The 25361-nt window shown below is 47.9% G+C and overlaps 2 protein-coding genes across 7 annotated transcripts in view; one reads left to right on the forward strand and one right to left on the reverse strand.

Moving 5' to 3' along the window:
- The first annotated feature begins 3215 nt into the window (after positions 1 to 3215).
- On the forward strand, positions 3216 to 5560 carry CLDN2 (claudin 2). The gene has a single exon (XM_045863832.2). The coding sequence runs from the start codon at positions 3355 to 3357 to the stop codon at positions 4045 to 4047; it is 693 nt and encodes a 230-aa protein (XP_045719788.1). The 5' UTR covers positions 3216 to 3354; the 3' UTR covers positions 4048 to 5560.
- Positions 5561 to 16025: 10465 nt separating this feature from the next.
- The window catches only part of MORC4 (MORC family CW-type zinc finger 4), a 55398-nt gene continuing 46062 nt past the window's right edge, over positions 16026 to 25361 (reverse strand). For 5 of the 6 annotated variants that reach the window (XM_064574449.1, XM_054508823.2, XM_054508819.2 and 2 more), the window contains 3 exons: positions 17833 to 18526; positions 17253 to 17536; positions 16026 to 16945 (listed from right to left, as the gene is read on the reverse strand). In XM_064574449.1, the coding sequence (XP_064430519.1) occupies positions 16792 to 16945; positions 17253 to 17536; positions 17833 to 18526 (1132 nt within the window). In that variant the 3' untranslated portion in view covers positions 16026 to 16791. The remainder of the gene's footprint in view (positions 16946 to 17252; positions 17537 to 17832; positions 18527 to 25361) is intronic. The other variant, XM_054508815.2, reaches the window with a different exon arrangement.

Genomic DNA, 25361 nt, shown 5'->3' on the forward strand with positions numbered 1-25361 from the left:
CTTTCTCTCTGGCTCTCTTTCTCTGTGTTTGTCTCTCTGTCTTTGTTCTCTCTCTCTCGCTCTCTCTCTCCCTTTCTATCTCTCTTCTCTCTGTCTGTCTCTCTTCATTTCCCTCCATCCTCCGATTCCCTCTTTCAACCTTCTCTCCCAACAGTGGGCAGCTCTCGCCCCTTACACTGAAGTGTCATTGGCTCCTTCAGAACACCCACATCTTATAGTCCCTCAAACCTCTTTACCACTTTTATTCACTCATTAAGAAGATATTTTTTAAAGATTATTTATTTATTTATTTATTTGAGAGAGAGTGAGAGAGAGAGAGAGTAAGCGAGCACACAGAGGCAGAGGGAGAAGTAGATCCCAGTTGAGCAAGGAGCAGGGAGCCCGATGCGGGGCTCAATCCCAGGACCCCGGGATCATGACCCAAGCCAAAAGCAGATGCTCAACTGACTGACCCACCCAGGCGCCCCAAGAAGATGTTTTTGAACACCTGCTCTGTGTGTCATACTCCGCAAGGCACTTGCGACCCAGAGATGAATACGATATAGTCCTTGCCCTTATGTAGCTCACAGACTAGTTGGGGGAGAATAAGGGTTTAAACAGGAATTTGCAATGCAGGGCAATAACTACTATTTGTAGCTCAGTTTCCTCATCTATACCATAGGGATGATTAACACCTACCACAAAACGTTGTGACGATTAAGGGAGTTATCATGTATAGGGGGCTTATAATCTATACATCGGTCACATCGGAAACACTATGAAAGTGTTGCTATTATTATTATTATTATTATTACTATTACTGTTGTTATTATTACTATTACTGTTGTTACTATTACTGTTATTATTACTGTTGTTATTATTACTACCGTGATGGAGGTAAGGAAACACAGAAAATGCTGCAAGAACATGGAGGAGGGGCACTTGATCCAAGCTAGAGAAAGAGACATAGGAGTTGAACCCTAAACGGAGAGAAAGCAATAAACAGAGAGAGAAGAATGCCAGGCAGCCTGCATAGAAGGAACAGCCTGCCCTCAGGTTTGGAACCAAAGACAACATGACATGATTGAGGAACTGAGAGGAATTTAGCTCAGCAAGAATATGAGGAGGACGATGGCAAGAGATGAAGCTTGAGAGGTCATAGAGCACAGACAAGTTTGGACTTTATTCTTTAGCCAATGGGGAGTCACAGGAATGTTTTATGTAGACACTTGATCAGGTTAATGGGTTGAAAGATCACCTTGGCAATGACATGGAGAACGAATCGTAGGAGACAAGACTGGAAATAAGACTAGTTAGGAAGTCATTGCTACCGTCTGGGGGAGAGAGGGTGGTGATGCACTGACCCGGGCAAGAAGAAGTAGGGATGGGGAGAGGGTGCCATGGATTTGAGGTACATGCAAGAGGTAGACTTGGTGAGACATTGACCATGGAAGGTGAGGAACCAGCATGAAAGAGGTGTCAAGAATCACTCCCAGGATTTTGGTCTGGTGGGATAGATAGAGGTATGGTTCGGTGATCCCAGGGGACCCAGGGAAGAACTGTTTGGGGAAGGGTGCGATAGGAGAAGTGATAAGTTCCCTTTTGAACATGTCAAATGTGAGGTGCCTATGGCATTTCCTGTGGACATTTTATTTATTTATTTTTAAAGATTTATTTGTTTGAGAAAGAGTTGGGGGGGGAGGGGTGGAGGGAGAGAGAATCTCAAGCAGACTTCCCACTGAGTGCAGAGCCCAACGTGGGGCTCGGTCTCACAACCCTGAGATCATGACTTGAGCTGAAACCAAGAGTTGGATGCTTAACCGACTGAGCCACCCAGGCGCCCCAAGGTGGACATTTTATTTTTTTTTATTTTTATTTTTTTTAAAGATTTTATTTATTTGACAGAGAGAGAGAGAGCGAGAGAGGGAACACAAGCAGGGGGAGTGGGAGAGGGAGAAGCAGGCTTCCCGCTGAGCAGGGAGCCCGATGCGGGGCTCAATCCCAGGACCCTGAGATCATGACCTGAGCCGAAGGCAGACGCTTAACGACTGAGCCACCCAGGCGCCCCCCCAAGGTGGACATTTTAAATAGGTGATTGCTCGGGTAGTCTTGAAGCTCAGGAGGAAGGTCTATGATGGAAATTCAGATCTGGAAGTGTCAATGGATGGGTTGGAGACTAAGTCATGGGGGTGGGTTAAGTCCACTTAAGTCATGGTACCTATTTGCTCAGGGACAGAGGGTTGACTGAGAAAAGAATGGACTTCTGAGGCATACTCACATCGAAGAGATGATCAACCTTGGCAAGTGCGTGCAGGGAGTACTCCTTGAACACCGCACAATCCTAGACAGCTCTGAGATTCGCAAGGATCAGCTCAGACGCCGTCTTCTTACAAAGCCCTCTGCGGTAGAACAGCTTCCCTTTCCTCTGTCCATCCTAGGCTATCTGCTGGGAGATAGCCTAGGGAATTTCAGGACTCCCCCCACCCCCAGGCCTTGGCACAACTTTTGCTCCAAAATCCTTCCACATTATCTCCGAGGCTAGGGCTGGTAGGGGAATCTATGAAGAGAGCAGACAGGAAAATGTCCTTAGGCTGGCCTGTGGAGGGAGTCTGCGCAGGGCTGGGTGGACCTGAACTCTCAGAGTGTGGACAGAAGTCTTTTTGGCCAATCCCAACCCGCCCTGGTGTCGATGTGCCCCTGCGGGGACGATGACCCGAGGGCCAGACCCCAGCTCTCTGGGCCCCTGGAGATTTGAGAGGCCTCTAATAAGCCGGAGTCCACAGCTATACCCTGGGACCTGTTCCTCCTGTTCCAGGCTCCTGGAGTTTGGCCTCAGTCTGCAGTTGAGGGGCCCTGTGGCAGTGTTGCTGGGCAATGCATTAAACATCAGGCTGGGGAGACAGAACTGTGCCAGCCGAGAGCCTGCCCGGGAGCTAATGCAGCCGCCGCAACCGCCACCTTCTCGGAAAGGGGCCACCCGTCTGGCCCCTGGCTGTCTGGCTGCCAACCCAACCCAAGGCATGTGCCTACGCAGGAGGCGATGACATTTTGGCTCCGCTTTCAAAGTTCTTTTTTTTTTTTCTTTCTCATGTGTTATTTCTAAAGATAACAAAGGTCAAAAGGCATCCAGCATTTTCTGGTTTCTCATAAGCTTCTGGTCAATATTTAATCTGGTTTATGGATTTTTTTTAGGCCTTCCAGATGCCTCCTTGAGCCTGCTTGTGGCCACCCACAGACACTTGTAAGGAGGAGAGAAATCGGCCCGCTTGGAGACACTCTGAAATGAGGGATTAGAGGCCAGGATCCAAGGAGCAAGAACCACAGCCCGAAGGCAAGGGAGCAGGCCCCAACCACGCTACTGCTGAGAGGTCTGCCATGGCCTCTCTTGGCCTCCAACTCGCGGGCTACATCCTGGGCCTCCTGGGCCTGATGGGCACCCTGGTGGCCATGCTGCTTCCCAGCTGGAGAACGAGCTCCTACGTCGGTACCAGCATCGTGACGGCGGTTGGCTTCTCCAAGGGCCTCTGGATGGAGTGCGCGACACACAGCACGGGCATCACCCAGTGCGACATCTACAGCACACTCCTAGGCCTGCCTGCCGACATCCAGGCCGCCCAGGCCATGATGGTGACATCCAGTGCGGTCTCTTCGCTGGCCTGCATTGTCTCTGTGGTGGGCCTGAGGTGCACAGTCTTCTGCCAGGACTCCCGCGCCAAGGACAGATTGGCGGTGGTGGGCGGAGTCTTCTTCATCCTCGGAGGCCTCCTGGGCTTCATCCCGGTTGCCTGGAATCTTCATGGGACCCTGCGGGACTTCTACTCCCCGCTGGTACCTGACAGCATGAAATTTGAGATCGGAGAGGCTCTTTACCTGGGCATTATTTCCTCCCTGTTCTCCCTGGTGGCTGGAATCATCCTCTGCTTTTCCTGCCCATTCCAGGGAAATCGCTCCAACTACTACGACTCCTACCAGACCCAGCCCCTCGCAACTAGGGGCTCCCCAAGGTCTGGTCAGCCGCCCAAAGTCAAGAGCGAGTTTAACTCCTACAGCCTGACAGGGTATGTGTGAAGAACCAGGGGCCAGAGCCTGGGTGGGGGGCGGGGGCTGGGTCTGTGAAAACCAGTGGACAGCGCCCGCACCCCCATCCCCCGGGGCCACAGGTGAGGGACATGGTGCTGCTGAGGAAAGACTGACTTTGGCCGCTGGATCAAGGGAAGGCCGAAACCGGAACGGGTGTGACGGCACGCAGGCTGGATCGTCAGGATGCTTGCCGAGCCAACCTTTCTGTTTCCTTCACCTTGCCCACGGCCCTGCCACCTCCCCCCAGCCCGAGTCCCCAGCCCTAACTCCAAACTCCACCCCTTAGCCTAGGCCATGCCACAGAGGCTCCTCTCGGCCTTTCGGCCTTTCGCTTGACCCGCAGTCCGTCCCCAAACCCACGCATTAATTACCTCCCACTGACTAACCCTCTCTGTGATCAAAGACCCTCCCTCTGGCTCACGCTGGCTCTTAGCTCATTGCTGGGGTGGGGTGGGGGGAAGGAGGAGTGGTGGCTGTTATGGGCACGGCTCTCACCAACCTCCCAAGCTTCTCTCCAAAGAAACTGCTCGGCCAGTAATGGAGCCCAGAGCCTCCATCCCGTTGTTGTTATGACTCCACAGTGTTCGGACTGGTTTGTGCGTGGACTGAAATAAAACCACCCCGCGGTACCGAGGGAACAGAGAACAACTGGGTGCAGGATGAGAGCGAGGGAAGGCGGCCAAGGACCAAAAAAAGACCTGACTCACGGGCCCGGGGCATTTCCTGGAATTCCCTCCCACTGCGGCTTGGGGATCTAGCCACCCCCGCTCCTGCTAGGGGAAAGCACAAAGAAAGAAGATAGGGTGGGTAGCTCAAGGCAGCAGTGGATGCTGATTCCGCTGAGGAACTGCCTCAGGAGCTGCAGCCCCAACTTTCACTGAAGCCCCTGCCTCCCTCTGACCTGACCCCCTGCTAAGAAACAAGACTGCTGGTCCTACAAGGTGGTTTCCTTAGGGAGGGGAACCTGGCTTTTCTAGAGATGGCTCTTGGCTGGGGGATGACTGCATGGGAGCCTTGGGGCTCCTTAGCGGAGACCACTCCTTGGTGTTGCCCGAGAAAGAATAAGAACTAGGGTCTCTAAGAAGCTGGGTGGGCATGTGAGGTGGCTCCAGTGGGTGTTTCTATCGGGCAGAGAGAGGCGGCTTCCCCAGACGGTCTTCAGACCTAATAGAAAAGCAGCCCGAAGCCTGCAATCAGTCCCCCGGGGTCTCCCCACAGAGCACTACAGAACCTCTGAGAGACGACAGCAGCCCCCGGTGGGCCCCCTGTCACCCTTCAGATGTGCCCTGCCATCCTTCGCCAGACACCTCAGAGTTGCTAGAAGGCATCTGAGGGCTTTGGCATGGAACAATAATGCCCAAGGAGCTGTGGCCCCGATCTGAGCGACAGCTGAGCCGCTGCCTGGAAGTTCAGTTGCGGGGTGGGGGGTGGGGGGACGGTGGAGAATGTCTCCCAGGCAGAGAGTTCCAGCTCCAAGGTGTGGAAATGCTCCATTTCCCCGGGGTGGGGGTGGGGGTGGGAGTCACAGATAGACCAAAGGCATTTTCCCTCATCCTCCCACCCCCCAAGCATGCCCGGCTTCTGACAAACTCCAGTCCACCTCCCCAAACCTCAGTACCAGCAGAAGGGGCTCACTCGTTGTCTCTAACATGCCTCTCGCCTCTCCACCTTCTTGCTTATGATTAAGCTCTTCTCCCAAGCTGGAAGGCCCTGTCGCCTTAGCCGAGTCCTCCTGCTGCCTGGAGAACTTGCTCAGCACCACCTCCTACACTGAGTCTCCTCTGACCACTCCGTCCCTCTCCTACCCTCCCTCCTCCACCCCTCAGTGTATAACTATTGCTTCTTTGATGCTTATTATTCACAATTTTTGATGGATAGTTATGTTTTTGTGTGCGCGAATCTGATTTCACAAGTACATTGTAAACTTTGGGAGGGTGGGGGCCATACCCGAGACCTCTCTCTATTCCCCAGACTATCTGTAAGAGTGCTGGGCACATAGTAGGTGATCAATAAACACTTGTTGATTGAGTAATTTGGTTACTGTTTTATTCATTCAAAGGGGGCCCAGGCAGGGCAGGTGTGAGAGAGAACTAGGTCGGGGGAGGGTAGCATGGAAACTGGCTCTTCTTCCTATTGGGTGGATAAAAAAATTCTAGATTTTATTGGAGACATTATGAAAACAAGACACCACCCCCTCCACCTTCCCAGGGAACCTTTACCTTTTCATCTCGCCCAGGGCTCCTCCCTCTCCACAGTTCTTTCATCGAAGTTATTTACTAAATGGCTGTGTGTTTATTCCTTTCGTTCTCTGAACCAGCACTGTGAGGTAAGGGGAAGTCGATCTGACAATCTCCATGCAGCAGATGGGGAAACGTGAATAAAGAGATTGTTTTTCCCAGGGCCACATTGCTGGTGTTGGTGCTCCAGACTCTAGACTCCCCAAATAGGACTCTGCTGATCCACTCATTGGGAGAGCCTGCCAGGGGTCCCCCCAAGCTGCCGGAGGAAAGCAACTCATGGCCAGCAAAGACACACTGGGGACACACGCAGTACTCCTGGAGATCTCCCGTGGAGGCGATCTGGGGGAGCAGGACCAATTCACATTTGAATGAGACACGACACCTCCGTTCTAATTTCCCAAACTCGGGAGGTGTGAGAGTTTGGGAGGCCAATGATTTGGCCGTGTTCGAACCTCCGGGGGGGAATGAACAAAGCTCATTTCGTAAAGATGTTAGCTGTGGCGTCGCTGACAATAACAGCTCCCCCCCCACCCCGCCCCAGAAGATTCAGCTTACGCAGGCCCTGGAGCGAGTGGGCTGTCTGAATGGAAGTCGAACAAGGGGTCGTGTCTCTGGCCCGGCACCAGGAGCCCTAGAGCACTTGGCTCGGGGAGGGGGCAGGGGAGGCTGCTAAACGGGTGCTTTGCTGTGTTGTGCTGAGGGGGCAGCTGTCTGGTCTGGGCTCTGAGGACCCACCACCTGGCAGCCAAAGCGCTTTCGGGTCCACAACTTCCTCGCATTGTCCAAATACCTGAAATGATACCCGAAAAGAAGCAGGCCTTTTTACAGGAGACAAAATGGAGACCTCCTGAAAGTCACAGTGTCGGAGTCTGACTGTAAGCTTGGAAAATTCTTCCACCCAACAGCAACGTGGGCCTGGGATTCTGCCTGGGAAGGTGGAAGGATGCCTTCTGCTCCTCAGACTCCCGCAGCTGCTGCGATAGAAGGGCCTTCGAGGGAAATAGGGCCCAGAGCTTCCCTTCGGCTTAGGATGAGGCTGCCCTGGGACGTCCTCCTTGCTTGTAATCTGGGAAGATTCGACAGAGGAGTTAGAATTTCATCCTTAACTAGAAAAATCAGGGCCGAGCCGATAAAGAACAACTGCTCCTTTTGGCCGGGTAAGCAAGGAAAGCCTTGCTCTAAATAATTTCCTCGAAACCTCTAGGCGTCTGAGTCCACGTTGAATGGCTTTCAGCTCATGCCATTGCCTTCCATCATAAAGTAATTTAGATTAGCCACAACCGAGGGGATGGTGAAGGCCATTGTTTTTATGCCCCAAACTGATGGCTCTGACCCTTGTACAAGGAAAGACGTCTCTGCCCTCCCTCATTCCTCCGGTAATAGTGTGACTCATGTTTTCTCCCCCGGGGGGTCCTACTGACCTACTGCTATGTGATCATTAATAGGGCAGGGGGAGGCTGCAACTGGCTTCGTGGGGGAACGGCGAGCTCCGGCTTCCTGAGAGACCTTCATCCGGCCGCTCCGACAAGCCATTCATTCAACGGGCCCCGCAGCCAGGCGGCCCACACCGCCTGCACCCCCACTCCGTGTCAGGTGACGTGCAGAAGGCTTCGAGGGCAACGAGGGCGAATGGCGAGGTAAAGTCTGTGCCTTGCAGGAGGTGACCGCTGATCCGGGGCCAGATAAGACGTGCACACCGAAGTGTGTCCTGTGAGAGAGAGGAGGGAAGTGCCAGAAGGTAGGGGTGCCAGGGGCTACTTCAGAAAGGCTTGTAAGTCCCCTCAAACCCCAATCCGTATGAAGAGAGGGCCTGGCACCACTTGAGCTTTGGAGGGGGAAGGATGAGCCCGAGAAACTGCCTCCTGCAGCTGAAGGACCATGGGAAACGGAGCAAAAGGGTGGACAGCAGCGCTGAGGAGGCAACACGGTTCCACGGCACAGCTCGTCCAGAAGCGCTTTGAGTTTGCCTCGCAGGACTCCTAAGTGGCTCCAGGGGAAAGAGGGACCCTGGGGCTCGGCCTCATCTCCCTCATCTGCTTCTCGTGGGCAGCTCTCTGGACATTGGTGGGGGCAGCAGAGGCAGCGCCCATCCCAGGAACCGGAGGCCTTTTGGCCCCGGACCGGAGGAGAGACACAGATGTGGGAGAAGGGAGCGGGGAAGGAGAAGGGCACGGCGCTAAAGGCAGGCAGATGGGGCCTGGGCAGGGTCAACTGTTCCCGCCCACTCAGCCCTGGCTCCACGGGCAGGAGACTCTTCTCCGTCTGTGGCTGCCCACTCTGAAGCCTGGCCTTTGCCCAGCCTGCTCTCCCTGCCCAAGCGGCTGCTGGCTTTGATGAGAAATCCTGTTATCTCCCTGGGAGAGAAAACCTCAAACAGGAACTCCAGCAGGTTCTCTCTCTCTTTTGCCCTAAGTGGTGGCTCCTCCGTGCTGCGTGTGATGTGATCACTGATAAAATATTAACAGGTTGTTATCAGGCCCGGTGATACAAAAGCTGTAAGGGGCCATCCCTCTGCCTCCCGCAAGCCACCACTTCCCTGAGAACTGCTGCTCAGGAGCTCCTGGCTCACTCTTGCCTGCAATTCCAGGCTCTGGGCCTCATTTCTCCACAACATAGGTGGCAGTGGCTTCTTCGGGCTTAACAAAGCAGGAGGTCACTCCACAAGGGCAGCCCGTCAGGTTCTGCTTTCCTGTCATCCCTGAAGTCCCATTCCTCCAGAATGGCACCCTTGCCACTTCACAAGTCACCTCCGAGGAGGGCTTCGAAGAACTTTCTCTTTGCAAACATGGCCTTGTGGAGGGAACACCGAGAAAGCTCACAGGCTTTCAGACAGATACGTATAATGCAATGTGAATCAAGGTGCCCAATGAGCATGAGTAGAGTGGTAGTCACCCCCGAGTTTCAGTGGGAGCCCCTTTACTCCAACAGCACTTCCCGAGCCTGTGACATCTGACAAGGTTCCGTGTGGGTTGCTCAGGAGAAAGGCCAGTCACACCCAAATCACAAGCAGCCTCTTCGTTCGCTTTTTTCTGGAATCACCCAATGGGAGGCAAGAGGTGCATCAGCATCCCTCACAAAGGCTATCTGATGATACTGTAAAGACTCTGCTCCCTTGATTTAAAGGCACTGAGGGCCTTGATGGGGGTGGGGGAAGCACGTATATTTTTCTAGCAGGAGAAACCCATTCAGTCATAGATTAGCCACTGACGTCAGAATTTGCACTAGTTTCTCAGTTTAGCGCTTTTTTTTTTTTTTTTTTTAAAAGAGCCCGAATGAGAAGATGAGTCCAGTGAGCTTAAGGAAAAATAGACGATCAATTCAGAGGCAGCGGACGCTGGAATTTGGCGGAGCAGGGGCCTTCTCTGAGTAACGCGTGCACGCTTCAACTAAATGATTCAACAGCCTTCAGTGGAGGTGAAATAGAAATCAAGAAAAAGGCAGACGAGAAAGGTGGTGCCATCTTTTTCTCGGCAATTCCAGAGGAACCTCATGTGGTTAATTTTACTCTTCTGTGTGTAATAATAAACCAGCATGTTCTCAAGTGTCACTTTCTCACTCCCTGAGAAACTTGCCCACCTCAGCACTGTCTGGGGTGGGGGTGCGGTACCAAGGAGCCAGTGAGAACCCTCACAGGCAGAGGCCAACAAGTCCAAGACCTCCTGGAGTGTAAGAATAGGATCTTGATGGCTGTTTTGATATCAGGAAAGCTGCCAAGGGACAGCCCTGCGTGAAAAACCCAGTCAAGAGGAAATGAATTTCCACATTGTTTGGAGGGATATTCGTTACATAAGTGAACGATTTCCTGATCATGAGGGCAGTTAAACATTGTGTGGGATTGTGGAACTTTCTTCCTTGGAAATTCCTATTAGCTTGGGCTGGCTTTGGCTTTTTCTTATCAAAAGGACGAAGACGAGACTAACCGTTTTCAAGACAGGCCGTACGGTGTCGTGGGCAAAGAGCCTGGGCTTTGGAGTCAGACAAACCTGGGTTTGGTTTGGCCTCTGCACACTCTCTAGATGTGTGGCCTTGGGAGAGGCATGTCAGTTCTCTACACTTTAGGGTCCCCATACATCAAATGGAAATGATGCCTGCCTCTTAGCGTGGTCATGGCATCTGGTAGGTCCTCAACAGGGGGTTAACTGTGGTCTAAGCATATTGGTGACCCAAAGGGCAGTGTCAAAGTCACACCAAAATGTGTGTCTGTGGGGAGCGGGGGCAGATGACAAAGTCTATTTCCCACCACAGATCTGAATCTACATCAGTAAAGGATATTCTTTCCCAGGTCAAAACTTCTCCAGATTCTTCCCCAAAGTCTAGATACCTTGAAGATTCCATTAACAGAGGCCAGAGGAAAAGCAGACTCGAGAAGTTGGAGGAGAAAGGAGGGGTGATGGCTCTTTGCCCTTCATCAAGCTCTGTGAAAATCTGAGGTGGAACAAAACCATGATCAATCACATCCTGCTTCTAGAGAAAATCTTAGTGCAAGGGGAACTTCAAACTGATTAATGCCCCCAACTCTGGGGACAACTGGGGAGATACAACAACCACTTTTCTAGTTCATAGCCTACAAGGGCTCCATTGGTAAGCAGATTTAGCATAGCCCCCCTCTTGCTTGTATTCCCCAGCCCTTGGTCCATTCTGTTCCTTATGCTTCAAATTAAGTAATTCAATATTCCTCAAACGCACTTGGGTGTTCCTGTATTCACAACCCCTCCCCACCACCTAGTCCAGTGACTTTACTTATACTCTTCCCTACAACCTGGGAAACCCTCCCCACACACCTCCACCATTCCGATCCTTACAGGTTTCCACAGCCTTCTGGAAAATTGGGCCTTTTGGGAACACCTTCTTGAGCCTCTGCCTAAAGTCGTCCTGCCTCTGCCCCTGAGGACTCAATGGTCAGATGTATGAAATGTGTTTGGCGAGTAGAAGGCACCCAAAACATTTGGACTAATCTCATCTAAAAGGGGGTTGGGGTTTCTGATGATTCACATCAGAACTTTGGACTTGAGGATGGGGGCAAGTAACAAAACATGTTCCTTCTGCAGAAAATGAATGCTATGTATGTCTCCCTTAATGACTAAAGCTACAATCTGCCCAAGATGATCTAGGTTAGTATTTTCCAGCTGCCTAGTTTATTACAGCTGTGTGCCCTGACTTTGAACTCAGGAAGTATGGTTCCTGAATTTCCTCTCTGCCTAAGAGAAGTCGTAAGTTTGGGATGTCCTTGTCATCAAGAACAAGGTATTCCTTGGGGGAAATTACGCTTGACTTCACCTGAGCTCACCCCTGGCTTTCCTGAGCATACCCCCATGCTTCACACCTAACCCCGTACTGCAGAAAGAGTTTTAATTCGTAGTACAGAACTCTGAAACATGTTCTATCTGGGGATTACCCTTTGGGAACCGAGAGCCTGCCAATTAAGCCTCTGCTTCAAAATTATTGCCCCAGATCATCTATAATCACCAGACAGGGACAATGGTATCTTTCTGCCTCCCCCCCTGGGATCACCAAGTCTCTGACTTGGTCCTCTGCTAGGAGCCCATTTGTTCATCCCACAAGCATGTACTGACTTCCTAACATGTGCCAGGAACTTATTTTCTTGAGGCTTGCTCTGTCTACTCTCTTTACGGATAGCTCCCGTTTCTTTTGTTCTTAACATTTTTAAAATTATTTATTTTTTTAATCTTTAAAAAACATTTATTTATTTGAGAGAGAGAGAGAGAGCACAGGCAGGAGGGGCAGAGGGAGAGAGAATCTCAGGCACACTCCACGCCAAGCGTGGAGCCCGATGCAGGGCTTGATCCCAAGACCCCAAGATCATGACCTGAGCCGAAACCAAGAGTCGGATGCTCAACCGACTGCACCACCCAGGCGCCCCCGTTTCTTCTCCTGAAAGACACTATCGCTGCTCTTGGCAAAAGGGAACAGAAGACCCCTCAGAGATGTTTTTTTTTTTTTTTTTTTTTCTCCTTTTAGTTCTCACGCTCAAGATGTGCTCTCTCTAGGCTTCTCCAGATTGCATTCTGTAATTCTCAGTATTTTAAAATTGCATGCTAGGGAGCTTCCTTTTGATAACGTTCAGAGTCTGTGGGAAAGAACACCCATATATATATATATTTTTTCCTTTGGTAGCCTCTCCAATTACTCAAGTGAAAACTCAGCTACAGAGAAACGCTGGGTCACTCCAGCTCAGCCTGCCTGCCCCCCGAAACCTGAAGCACTTATGGTCTGTTTTGCATTTGCAGACTTTAATGTCCAGCACTGTTGCCTCCCTCACTCACACCGATTTAGCCAGCCCCTTCCACGAATGGGCTGCTGCTATAGGCTCTTGAGGGAGATGGAGATACTGACACGTTCCCAACATTAACTGATTGGTTAAGAATCATTGATCGCCTACTATATACCAGGTACTAGGATAAGCTGTGGGATAAAGGGATTGGCCGAAACGGGCGTGCCCCTTCCCCTCATGGACCTTATTAGGGAAAGAGGCGGACAGACATCACGTGGGTCGCGTTCCCAGCTATCACACAGCACATGGTAGGTAGCCAGTGAGTATTTGTTGAATGAGTGCAAGTCAACAGCCGAATATGTAACAGCAAATTGTGAGAAGTGCCAGGAGTTGAAAACAGGAAATGATAGAATAGGGGAGAGAGAGAAAAAAAACGCTGCACAGAAGGCCTGTCTGAGAAAGTGGACACTTAAACCGAGACCTGAAGGATGAGGATGAGGCAGCCATGCCCAAACTGGAGGTGTGAGCATTTTAGAAGAGGGAACAGTATGGGTAAAGGCTCGGGGGGAAGAGCCTGACGTGTTTCCGTGGGAAGACCACAGTGAGCGAGGGGAAAAGAGATCCGATGAAAAGCGGCAAGGCACAAAGCAGAGGAAGTAGGGAGGATGGATTTTATTCTAAGTGCAGTGAGAAGTCACTGAAGGGCTTTCAGCAGGGAGTTACATAATCTGATTTGTATTTTTTTTTTTTTTTAATCTGGCTGTCGTGGTAAGACGGTTGTGGGAATGAGAGTGGAAGCAAGGACACCAGTTAGGAGCCACAAAAACATCTATGGGAGCCGATGGTTGTTTGGACTAAGGTGGCTGTGGTAAAAGTCAGTGAAGCCAGGATACACTTTGGCGATAGAACGGACAGACTTTCTGACAGACTGGATGTGGGGACTACAAAAGAGGAAAATTTAAGGATGACTTCCAGGTTTCTAGCTTATGTGACTGGGTGGGTGGAGGTGCCATTTTCTAAAATGAGGAAAACTGGGGGAAGGAACAGTCCCAGGGTGTGTGTGTCACTGTTTATTTTTAACACATTTTATTTGAAATGCCTGTGAGACATGGAAATGTAAATGCCAAGTAGGCAGCTATATATTTGAATCTAGAGCTTTCTAATAGGAAGACAGGACAAGGAAGTTTGTGATAAAAAGCCTTGCGACACAAAACACGTGTTCAAAGAAAACATTACGACTGCCTGGGTTAATTGGGGGAACTTGGGCGGGGGAAAGGTTGACATTTGAGCCAAAGGAAAGATGATGAGGGAGAACGTTCCAGGTAAAAGGAACGGAATAGCAAAGGTGGAGGAGAAAATCTCCAGGCAGGTTCGGAAACTGAGAAACAGTGCAGCTTAGATGGAATGAGGTTTGTGTTTGGAATGTTAGAAGAGGAGTCTGGAGAGCACAGGGACGGCCACGGGGGTCTCTGTACCGCGCTTGCTCGGACACTGGGAGCACTAGCATGTCTCTGAGCAGAGGCATAACCTGGGGAGGTCACTGAAAGCAGTTTCGTGACAGTGAGTAGAGTGGATGGAAGGAGTGTGAACAGGAGGAAAGCGAGGCCAGTTAAGAGCCGATTTCAATTTTCCAGGCATGAGATAATAAGGGCCTAAATGGATTGTGGAAATGAAAAGTTAAAGTGTAAATAGGAGGGACATTTGAAAGGACAGTTATGATCCTGTGAACCTAACTGGACAGCCAGGAGGAGGCACCCACTTTTTTCTTCCGCTGTCTTTTGCCTCCACACACTACATAAGCTCTGGTTAACGCTGGGGGACACTTTTGAATCTCTCCACCGTGGCTTTTAACATTGGTTCAAGGGGCCTCCCGCTGGTGTGGTTTCACTGCAAATAGGTATCAGAGGTAGCTCCGGCGTCGCAGTAGATGGACTCGCACACCTAACTTGCTGGAAGCAGCAGTACGGGGCTGGGCCTAGGAAATGGGCCGAGAGCAAGCACTAGGAAAGAGGGGTTACATTTTTCCAACTTTTTTGCCCAACTTTTTTCTTTTTAAAGCCCAATTGCCCAGGGCGCCTGGGTGGCTCAGTCGGTTAAGCGACTGCCTTCGGCTCAGGTCATGATCCTGGAGTCCCGGGATCGAGTCCCGCATCGGGCTCCCTGCTCGGCGGGGAGTCTGCTTCTCCCTCCGACCCTCCCCCCTCTCATGTGCTCTCTCTCTCTCATTCTCTCTCTCTCAAATAAATAAATAAAATCTTTAAAAAAATAAAAAAAATAAAGCCCCAATTGCCCATATTCCTTCCTGCTTTGCTCCTCACTCACCCAACGTGTGCGCGCATGCGCACGTGCACGCACACACACACACACACACACACACAGGCACGCACCACTCACACATGCTCACTCTCCCCCTCTCAGGCTGAACCTTCACTGCTCCGCATTTTTTTCCATATTGTCCATATCTGTGCCAAGTCCCAGCTTTTCACAGCTCCCTTCTGAAGAATAAGTATCATTGAGAGGATAGCTGAAAATGCCGCCCCCCTTCTCAGTAATGTTTATATTTATTTAGACAACAGGGGCCTTCAATATCCTAGTCCAAATGTCCCGCATGAGAACTAACCAGGCTGCAGGCTAGAGGTGCGGGGTGGTGAGGGCCCCGGGGGCGGGGGCAACTGTCAGCACTCATTCTGATGCTGAAGCCTGGCTCGGACCTCCCCCCCCTGGGCCTTACGGTCTCCCTGGAAGACCTGTGATGGGCCTCCTCTCCAAGGAGGTAAAATAAGCTTGGGAGAGTCTTCCAAAGTAACTCTGCAGGGGAAAACAGAATATCCGAAACATTCTTCTGCACTACCTGATCTATTGCGATTGCTTGATCCCACCCCCACCCCCATCCCCTGTGATTCTTTCTCCTTTACTTCTTCTTTTTCACTGCTGGTATATCTTTATGTGTTCATTGTTCAATGTCTTGTGAAGAGTACCTTGAACTCTTTGGAGAGTATGCGCTATATAAATATAATAAAGCAATGGATAAACAAAATGTCTACTTTTACAAGAGTGTAGGTTTTACAATTTCTGATAATATGAGACCAACCCCTTACTCAGCACTAGCCTGAGGAAGTAGGTAGGTGGTGAATTGTGAAGGGTATCAAACACATCTCCCTGCTCTAAAAGAGCTCCCCCACTTCCTGAAATCCTAGTTTGGTGGCACATATTTTTTGAATTTGAGCCCTGAAGATTTCTTTTTTTCAAGAATTCCTTATTGACATGCAAATGCCACGTGAGCGTGAGTAGATGGGTCATGATTTAACCTCAGTTCCATTTACATTAACCCATCACTTCTACCAAACGTCTTTTTCACATTCCAGCTTTTTCCACGCTTTTGTTCATGCTATTCTTCCAGAGGTAATGCTAAATATAACATGAACTGTAAATATAAAATTACCTTATATGTTCAACAGAGTCTCTCAACTGATATCTGAATCCAAACCTACTCATTCTTTTTAAAAACAATTTATTTTTTCCAATGTAAGAAGAATAATGGGTTTATTATAGAAAATTTGAAAAAGGCAGGAAGATAGCAAGAAGAAAAAAATATCAACCATAATCCTACCCCCTAAAGAACCACCACTGTCGCCATTGTTGACAGTGTGGTCATGATCGTTCTTGAAACAAATCTTAGTTTAGGTCCCATTTCTGATGTGATGCCTTCCTTCAACTGCCTCCCCCAGAACTTCTCTATCATATTTGTACCACTCACTTGTAACAGTTAGTTAACTTGGTGTGTGTCCTGCACTTCCAACTAGGTTGTTAGATCCTTGAAGGCTGCAACCGTGAATTATACTTCTTAATTTATCCCCAAACATCTACCACACTGGACCCAGGATTTGCCAACTGATTTAACCTAAATGAATACAAACCATTTCAGAAAGGATATAAAACAGGCCAAGTTGTCTACATCATGAAAATTAAAGCTTTCAGGTCACCTGGCTTGGTGACTATTGCTTTTCTGTTCCTGGAACTCCCGAAAGCCTATTAACTAGCCTCCTTCTCCACACCAAAACTGAGTAAGAAGCAGACTGAGTGAGAGCCAGGATTTACTCAAAGATTCTCTATATAAGGCATAAAGGTGAGAGAGAGAGAGAGAGAAAGGGAGGGGGCCGGAGAGGGGGAGAGGGAGAGAGAGGAAGGGAGAAGACAAGACAAGAGAAGAGTAGGGTAGGGTAGGGTATAGAAGGGTATATAGAGTATATAGTCCGGTGCTCAGTCCAGTATGTGATTTGCCTCCAGCACCGTATACAGGATCCCATCCACTTGCTCTGAGTCAAACCCGATCTCACGAAGCTCCAAGTGAGGGAGGACAGAAGTAAGGAGATAGCTGACGTGGATACGCAGCCGCGTAAGCTTTGCCAAAGCCCTGTATGATGGAGTGAGGGGGCAGAAGAGATGACATGAAGTCATTAGCCAACAGAACAAAATGAAGCTCCTTAAAAATGGGCCTACGTCTCTCAACAATGATGTGTCCATTAGCTAGACAGAAAGAAGAAAGCACGGTGCCACCAAGCACAGGGAGACTGACTGCAGCTCTCTAAGCAATTCCTTGCTCCTTGGTGGCCTATAAATTAATTAAAGCTTCCTCCCTTAGCTATGGCCAGTCACTGGGGGTCCTAAGGGATGCTTCCCATTAGCACTCCCAAGCTGATAACTAAACCCTGGGAATTAACCTTTCTAGGTCATCTCCCTCTGGGGTCCGGTAGGAGACCTGAGCCTTCTGCAGCACTTCCAGGTGCGTCTCTGTCTCCTTCAGTTTCTCTTTGAGTTCCTGCTTTTCTTCCTTGGTCCTCTCCAGCTCAGCTTTCAGAATCTGGAATTCGGCTTGGCGATAGCCCATGTGCTTCTTGCTCCAGTACAAGCCTTCCGTCTCCTGGGCGGTGTAGGTCCCCAGCTCGCTCTGGACTTTCTTGAACTCAGAATGCCAGTGATTCCTCTCCTGCTCCAGCTCCTCCACCTGCAGCCCAAGAAACAGAAATTCAATGAGCCCCGCGTGCTAGGCGCGCGCTGAAACGGGTCCCTGATACATTCACTCTGCGGTTCCTCCGTACACGTTCCACTCAGGGCCCTGCTCGATCCCCAGACAGGGGCGGGAAGCCCACTCGGGGGCATTCAATCTGAGACACCACACAGAACGAGTTGATGGCTTCTGCTGTGTAAAGGCCTCAGAGCAGGAAACGGTCAAGAGCTGTGACTCTCTGGTCTCTTGGTTAAAAGGATCTCTTATTCCCAGTGGAAAGGTGTTGCCCTAACCTTTTGCTGGAACAAGTTCCGCTCAGCCAAAACGCGTTCCAGTTTCTCGGTGGTTCTTTTCAGTTCTTCCAGCTCTCTTTGGTTCTTCATCTTTGGCGTACTGCGCCCTCCGCTCTCCTCATAACCTCGGCCCTTCTCCCCAGCGGCTGTGGCAGGGGGGGGACCAGGGGCCACGGAGGAATAAGGCACCGGGCTCCAGGATTCCACTGTTTTTCTCCTCTCAGCCAGCTCCTCTCTGTTAAAAGGGATCAGCTGAATGGGAGCTCCTGAATCTCTAACGCCTTTTGCAACACCGACGACGGCTACAAAAGGTCCCTTGTTTACTTCCTCCTTGTTTACATTTGTGCTGCCTCTGTTAGATTCTTCTGCTACCAATCTTGGCATCTGATCTTCTAATTCTTCAGGGAGCAGGGACCCCTGGTGTTGGTCCTGGGCCCCTGAATACAGGACTGACACCTCCCTACTCTGACTGGTATTCTTGCTTGCGTCTGGGTATTCTGGAGAAAGGTACGGTGGTGTGCTTCTCTCGGAACTGTATTTATCATGGCTGTTCTCCCCTTCTGGGTAGGCGACAGGTGCCTCCACCCTCCTGTAAGGGCCAGGCATGGAATAATCTAGAGGAGGTGTTGTCATCTCATTCTGGAGCCTTCTTCGTTTCTCCACCGGCTCCTCTCCCAGGATCCATTTGTACTTACTGCAAGAAGAGGGAATTAAATGTTAAACTGTCAAAATACAAGCTAGGTATATTCTGATCCTATGGAGCCTCTCTCCAAACTTCCTGCGTTTAAAACTGACTCTAGCTGTTATCCACAGATCATTTCGGGTTAGGAAAATACAACTCTACCCCTGAACTCCAAACCCTTCCCTCATGCACCTTGCTGAGACAGCAACCAGTCTGAACGGAGAGATGAAATCAAAAGGTACGAGAGTCAGTGTCTGGATATAACAAGACCAAGTTGATCTTGGTAAGAATTCTGAAAATAGGATTGAAACCAGCCTGACTTGGAAGTTTCCGAAATGCAAGGAAAAGCAGCAAAACAACCACACACACACACACACACACACACACACGCACACGCAAAATCCCCTAACACGAGAATGGAAAAAAAGGTCATAAAAAGCCTAGTAGAGTATGCGGAGGAAAGCTGAGCCAGCTCGTTAATTTTGAAGTGTCACAAAAACCTCCCAGCATCAAAGACTTAGGCACATTTTTTATATTGCAACAGAACACCATGCAGTTCCTTTGCCAGCCAACCGGATTGTGGCTACTGCCCATTATTCACTTGTAAAAGTTAATTAAAACACAGGGCCCTAGTCAGAATCAAACAAGTGGACTCGGCCAACTCGAGTCATTTCCCTCTTAGGGCAAAAGAACTCCCCTCTTGTCAGGGCAAACAGGCACTCCCTCATTTCATCAGGAAAGTGCAGGAGAGTAAGCGCAAATCGCCTTCCATTTCTGGCTGCTATATGCACTAAGTGTTGAAGGAACTAATGAAATGACTGGTGCCTGTGAAATCCACAGACAATTTAAAATCCTGCAGTAGGATGGGACACCTCCCCACCCACCCCGGCTCATTTTTACCCCTGTAACTATTTTGTCCTCCCTGCAGAAAACCCAGAAATTTCAAGGTAAAAACCAAATTTCAAATTTTCAATGAGAAAGAGTCAAGCATGTTATCTATCAGCCACCTCACAGTATTTCAAGGCTGCCCACTTTTCTCTGCAAGTTCTGAGAACGTCTGTAAGACATCTCAAACCTTAGCTTCTCACAGCCCCCTGAATATTCTTCGAAACTAGTGTTCACCCAGAAATAAAACCGGTCTGCCTCCTCATAGGTCTTGCTGTGTCAACCTTAGTGGGAAAGCAAAAGTATTTAGGGCCAATGTGAGAACAAATGTATTCAACTAGAACAGGGCCACTGCAGAGGGTCCCATTTAGCTGTGGTGTGGAGGAAGAGAGTCAGTCACTTCGGAGGGATGAAGGAAGGGTATGTGATACCAGATAGCGACACTAAACTTCTGTGAAAGGCAATTAGAGTCAAATCATCTGCCTTCTCTTTGTTTTCCCACCTCCAAGGGTTCTGTCCTTATTTCTCTCCCCATATTTCTTTTCTTTGGTAATCTCATACCACCTCTCGGCTATAACCTCTGGTCATTCTCCCAGCGCTGATCTCTACTGAATTTCCAGTTGCCCAGCACACATTCCTTCCTCGTGGTCCCACTGGTGTCTCAGGATGTAGAAAACTGGCCTTCCGTTGTCAAGGTCAAACCTGTTTCCTCTCCTATGTCCCATTTGTGTTATGACACTGGCAAACTCTCAGTATTCTTATCTAGTTCTACTACTATCAGTACTCAGGTTTGACCTCACGTTCCCTCTCCTGAGCTCTTGCAATGGCTTCCCCCAGTCTCCCCTTCTCTCACCTCCAGACTGCCCGCTGCCAAGTTAATAATCTTCCCAAGGTGTTGCCCTGATTGTGTTACACCCTCATTTGAAATCTTTATTTATTGCTCCCCACAACATGAAAGCTCAAATGCCTTAGCTTGGTATTCCATTCCCAAACGTAAGAAACGTTTATATTGAGCACCTACTCTGCCAGACAGTGTGATAAGTGTTATGTGGCCCTAAATACTTAAGCTTAATGTGTTATGGTCTCATTCAGTTTTCCCAACAACCCCAAGGTAAGTGGTATGTTTATGTGCATTTGTTAAAGAGGATGCTCAGACACAGAGAAGTTAACTTTCTCAAGGTCATGTGGCTAGTCAGGGGCAGGGCTGGGACATCGCTGGGCCCCAGCTTTCTGTCTCATTACTTCCCTTCAAAAACACCAGCCGAAAGAAATGCCCATGATTTCTCATGCTGCTTCTTTTGATTGGAATGCCCTTCTCCTACCCAACACCACGCGTCCAAGACTGGCTCAAGTGCTACTTCTGACTTCCTACTGCACCTTAGCGCTCGATTATAATCTACATCGCTTTTTACCGTGTGCGTGTGTGTGTCTCGTAAGTTCCCTCCTAAAATACTAAAGTACAGGCTCCTTGACAGAAGAGAGCTTAACTAACTGCGGGATGGGAAGGAAGGGACAAAACTGCACAGAAGAGGAAATCAAAAAGAAACTATCGTGTGAACGAGAGAAAAAGAAGTGGATTTTACTTAGTGGCTCTAGAAGTACCTACTAGCTCTGTAAGTAAAGGTCTGGTTCTTCCCTTTAGGGATTGATTTTTTTTTTTTTTTAAGATTTTATTTATTTGAGAGAGAGAGAGCACATGAGAGGGGGGAGGGTCAGAGGGAGAAGCAGGCTCCCCGCTGAGCCGGGAGCCCGATGTGGGACTCGATCCCGGGACTCTGGGATCATGACCTGAGCCGAAGGCAGTCGCTTAACCAACTGAGCCACCCAGGCGCCCTAGGGATTGATTCTTATTCCAGGCCTGTATTCACTCATTTAGTAAGGACTGACTGTGGGTTTATACACCAGGAATTCTTTTCCAACTATATAACTAGTTCCTTCTCATTTTCTTTTTTTTTTTTTAAAGATTTTATTTACTTATTTGAGAGAGAGAGAAAGTGCATGCGAGAGAGAGCATAAGCAGGGGAAGTTGCAGAGGGAGAGGGAGAAGCAGACTCCCCACCGATTTGGGACTCCATCCCGGGACTCCAGGATCATGACCTGAGCTGAAGGCAGACACTTAACCGACTGAGTCACCCAGGCGTCCGTCCCATCTTCTCATTTTCTTTCTTTTTGTCATACTCCTCAATTGTCTGTCTGCAGAGGAGCCAGCTGATATTTTGATAGGAGACTGCATCGAATCTATAGCTCGATTTGGGGAATACTGCCATCTTAACATTATATCTTTTTTTTTAAATAAAATCTTTTTTTTTAAAGATTTTATTTATTTATTTGACAGAGAGAGACACGGCGAGAGAGGGAATACAAGCAGGGGGAGTGGGAGAGGGAGAAGCAGGCTTCCTGCGGAGAAGGGAGCCCCATGCGTGGCTCGATCCCAGGACCCTGGGATCATGTCCTGAGCCAAAGGCAGACACTTAACGACTGAGCCACCCAGGCGCCCCAACACTGTATCTTCTGATCCATAAACACGGCATGTCTTTCCATTTATTCAGGTCTTCTTTAATCTCATTCAATAATATTTTATAGTTTTCAGTTTACAAGGTGTCCTTGCACTTTTGTTAAATTTATTCCGAAAGACTTCATTTTTGAAGCTACTGTAAATGGAATCATTTTACTGTTTTCTTAAATGTTTTAGTGGCTATTTATTTATTTGAAGTATGGTTAACATACAGTGCTCTATTAGCTTCAGGTGTACAATATAGTGATTCAACAGTTCTATCTATTACTCAGTGCTCATCACCATAAGTGTACTCTTAATCCCCTTTATCTATTTCACCCATCCCCCCATACACCTCCCCTTTGGCAACCACCAGTTTGTTCTCTTTATTTAAGAGTCTGTTTTTTTGTTTGATTCTTTTTCTTTGCCTCTTGTTTTCTCTTTGTTCGCTTGTTTTGTTTCTTAAAGTCCACATACGAGTGAAATCATATGGTATTTGTCTCTTTTTATCTGACATTTCACTTAGCATTATACCCTCTAGTGTTGCAAATGGCAAGATTTCATTCTTTTTATGGCGGAGTAATACTCCACTGTGTGTGTGTGTACACAACATCTTCCTTATCTATTCATCTATCAATGAACACTTGGGCTGCTTCCGTATCGTGGCTATTGTAAATAATGCTGCAGTAAACATAGGGCTGCATATGATCTATTCAAATTAGTGTTTTCATTTTCTTTCTGTAAATACCAGCAGTGGGGTTACTGGATCAAATGGTAATTCTATTTTCAACTTTTTGAGGAACCTCCATACTCTTTTCCAGAGTGGCTGCACCAGTTTGCATTCCCACCAACAGTGAGAGAGGGTTCCCCTTTCTCCACATCCTCACCAACACCTGTTGTTTCTTGTGTTGTTGATTTTAGCCATTCTGGCAGGTATGAGGTGGTATCTCACTCTAGTTTTGATTTGCCTTTTCTGATGATCAGTGATGTTGACCATCTTTTCATGTGTCTGTTGGCTATTTGTATGAGAAATGTCTATTCAGGCCCTTTGCCCATTTTTTAACCAAATTTTTTTGTGTTGTTTTTTTTTTTTATGTTGTGTTAAGTTCTTTATATATTTTGGATATTAACGCCTTATTGGACATATAATTTGCAAATATCTTCTCCCATTCAGTAGGTTGCTTTGTCATTTTGTTGATGGGTCTCCTTCACTATGCAAAAGCTTTTTATTTTGTTATTTAATTTCCACATATTGTGAATTTCCTAAATTTCCTTCTGTTGTTGATTTCTACTTTAATTCCATTGGGACTGGAGTACATCTTTTGTATGCTAGAAATCCTTTCAATTTATTGAAGCTTGTTTTCTGGTGTAACATATGGTCTATCCTGCAGAAGATTCCACGTACACTTGAGAAGAATATGAAGTGTTCTACACATTTCTGCTAGGTCCAGTTGGTTTATGGCATTCTTCAAATCTTCTGTTTCCTTGTTGATCTTCTACCCATAATGGAAGGTGGGCCATTGAAGTCTTATTGATACCTATTTCTTCTGTCGATTCTGTCTACTTTTGCTTCATATATTTGGGGGGCTCTATTTGTTAGGTCCACATATAGGCATAATTATTACATCTTCCTGATGAACTCTGTCATTATAAAATGTCCTGTGTAATATCTAGTAACATTTTTTGTTTAAAGTCTGTTTTGTCTGATATTAGTGTAAGCACTCCAGCTCTCTTATGGTTGCTGTTTGCATGGTTTATCTGCTTCCACTCTTTTATTTTCAACTGATTTGTATCTTTGAATCTAAAGCATATCTCCTGTATATATGGATATTAAAGAAAAATCCAATCTGGTATTTTCTGTCTTCTGATTGGATAGTTTGAACTAGTTGTATTTAATGTTATTATTGAGATGACAGAATTTACCTCTGCTATTTAGCTTGCTGTGTTCTATATGGGCCATGCCTTCTTTGTTCCTTTCTTCTTCTACTGTTCCTCTTTTCATATTATACGGATATTTTCTGGTTTAGCATTTACAAATCTAACAACACACTGCTATCATTATTACTTTATGTAATGTTATATCTTTTGAGGAAGCTGAGAGATGAAAGCAGAGCAATTCCATATTTATAATGCTTGTAGAATTTGCTAGATCAACCTTATTTTTCCATTGAAAATTTTCTTCATTTCTTATTATGGTGTTATCTCCTTACTCCAATACTGCTTTGTTCCCACTCACCTCCTTTGTGCTGTTATTGTCAAACATTTCACATCTGTGGAGGAGCCCAACAATGAAGTTGTACACATATATAAAATTATATACAAACATATACATATTGTTTTATGAAATTATTCTTTAAATTAACTTAGTTAAGAATAGAAACAGGAGGGGGCACCTGGGTGGCTCAGTCGGTTAAACATCTGCCTTCGGCTCAGGTCATGATCCTGGGGTCCTGGGACTGAGCCCCACGGGCTCCCTGCACAGTGGGGAGTCTGCTTCTCCCTCTGCCCCTCCACTGCTCATGCTCTCTCTCTCTCAAATAAATAAAATCTTAAAAAAAAAAAGGAATAGAAACAGGAAAAAATGCCATTATATTGTCTTTTATAATGAATTAGTTACCACTGCCAGTACTCTTGTTTTTTCATGTGAATTTGAATTACTATCTGGTATCACTTGCTTTCAGCCTGAAGAACTCCCTTTAGTATTTCTTGAAGGGGAGTTTTGCTAGAAACAAATTCCATCTGCTTTTATTTATCTGGGAAATGTATTATTTCACCTTCATTTTCTAAAGAGAGTTTTACTGGATTTAAGATTCTTGCTTGACACTCTTTCTTCTTTTACTACCTTGAATATGTGATCCGACTGCCCTCTGGTCTACAATGTTTTTGTTGGTTGGTTGGCTGGTTGGTTGATTTGTAGTTTCAGAGGTAGAATTTAGTGATTCATCAGTTACAAATAACACCCAGTGCTCATTCCATCAAGTGCCCTCCTTCATGCCCATCACCCAGTTATCCCTTCCTTATAATGGCTGCCTTGAGGTCTTTGTCTGCTAAATCCAACATCTGGGTCTCTTAAAGAGCAGTTTCTATTATCTGCTTCTTTTTGTCTCCTATGCACAGATCACGTTTTCCTGTTTCTTTGCACATCTCATAATTTTTTTTTGCTGCCAACTGGCTATTTTAGCCTTTTAAAGATTTTTTTTTTTTTTAAGATTTTATTTATTTGCGAGAGAGACAATGAGGGACAGAGAGCATGAGAGGGAGGAGGGCCAGAGGGAGAAGCAGGCTTCCCGCGGAGCAGGGAGCCCGATGCGGGACTCGATCCCGGGACTCCAGGATCATGACCTGAGCTGAAGGCAGTCGCTTAACCAACTGAGCCACCCAGGCGCCCTGACAGTTGGATGTTTTAGGTAACACAGCACAGCCACTCTGATTACTGCTCCCATCTCCCTGAGTGGTTGACGTCGTTGT

The sequence above is a fragment of the Mirounga angustirostris genome, unplaced genomic scaffold, assembly GCF_029215605.1.
Source record: "Mirounga angustirostris isolate CCGP_5_RB_7025 unplaced genomic scaffold, mMirAng1.0.hap1 SCAF_11, whole genome shotgun sequence".
NCBI classification, from domain to species: Eukaryota; Metazoa; Chordata; class Mammalia; order Carnivora; family Phocidae; genus Mirounga; species Mirounga angustirostris.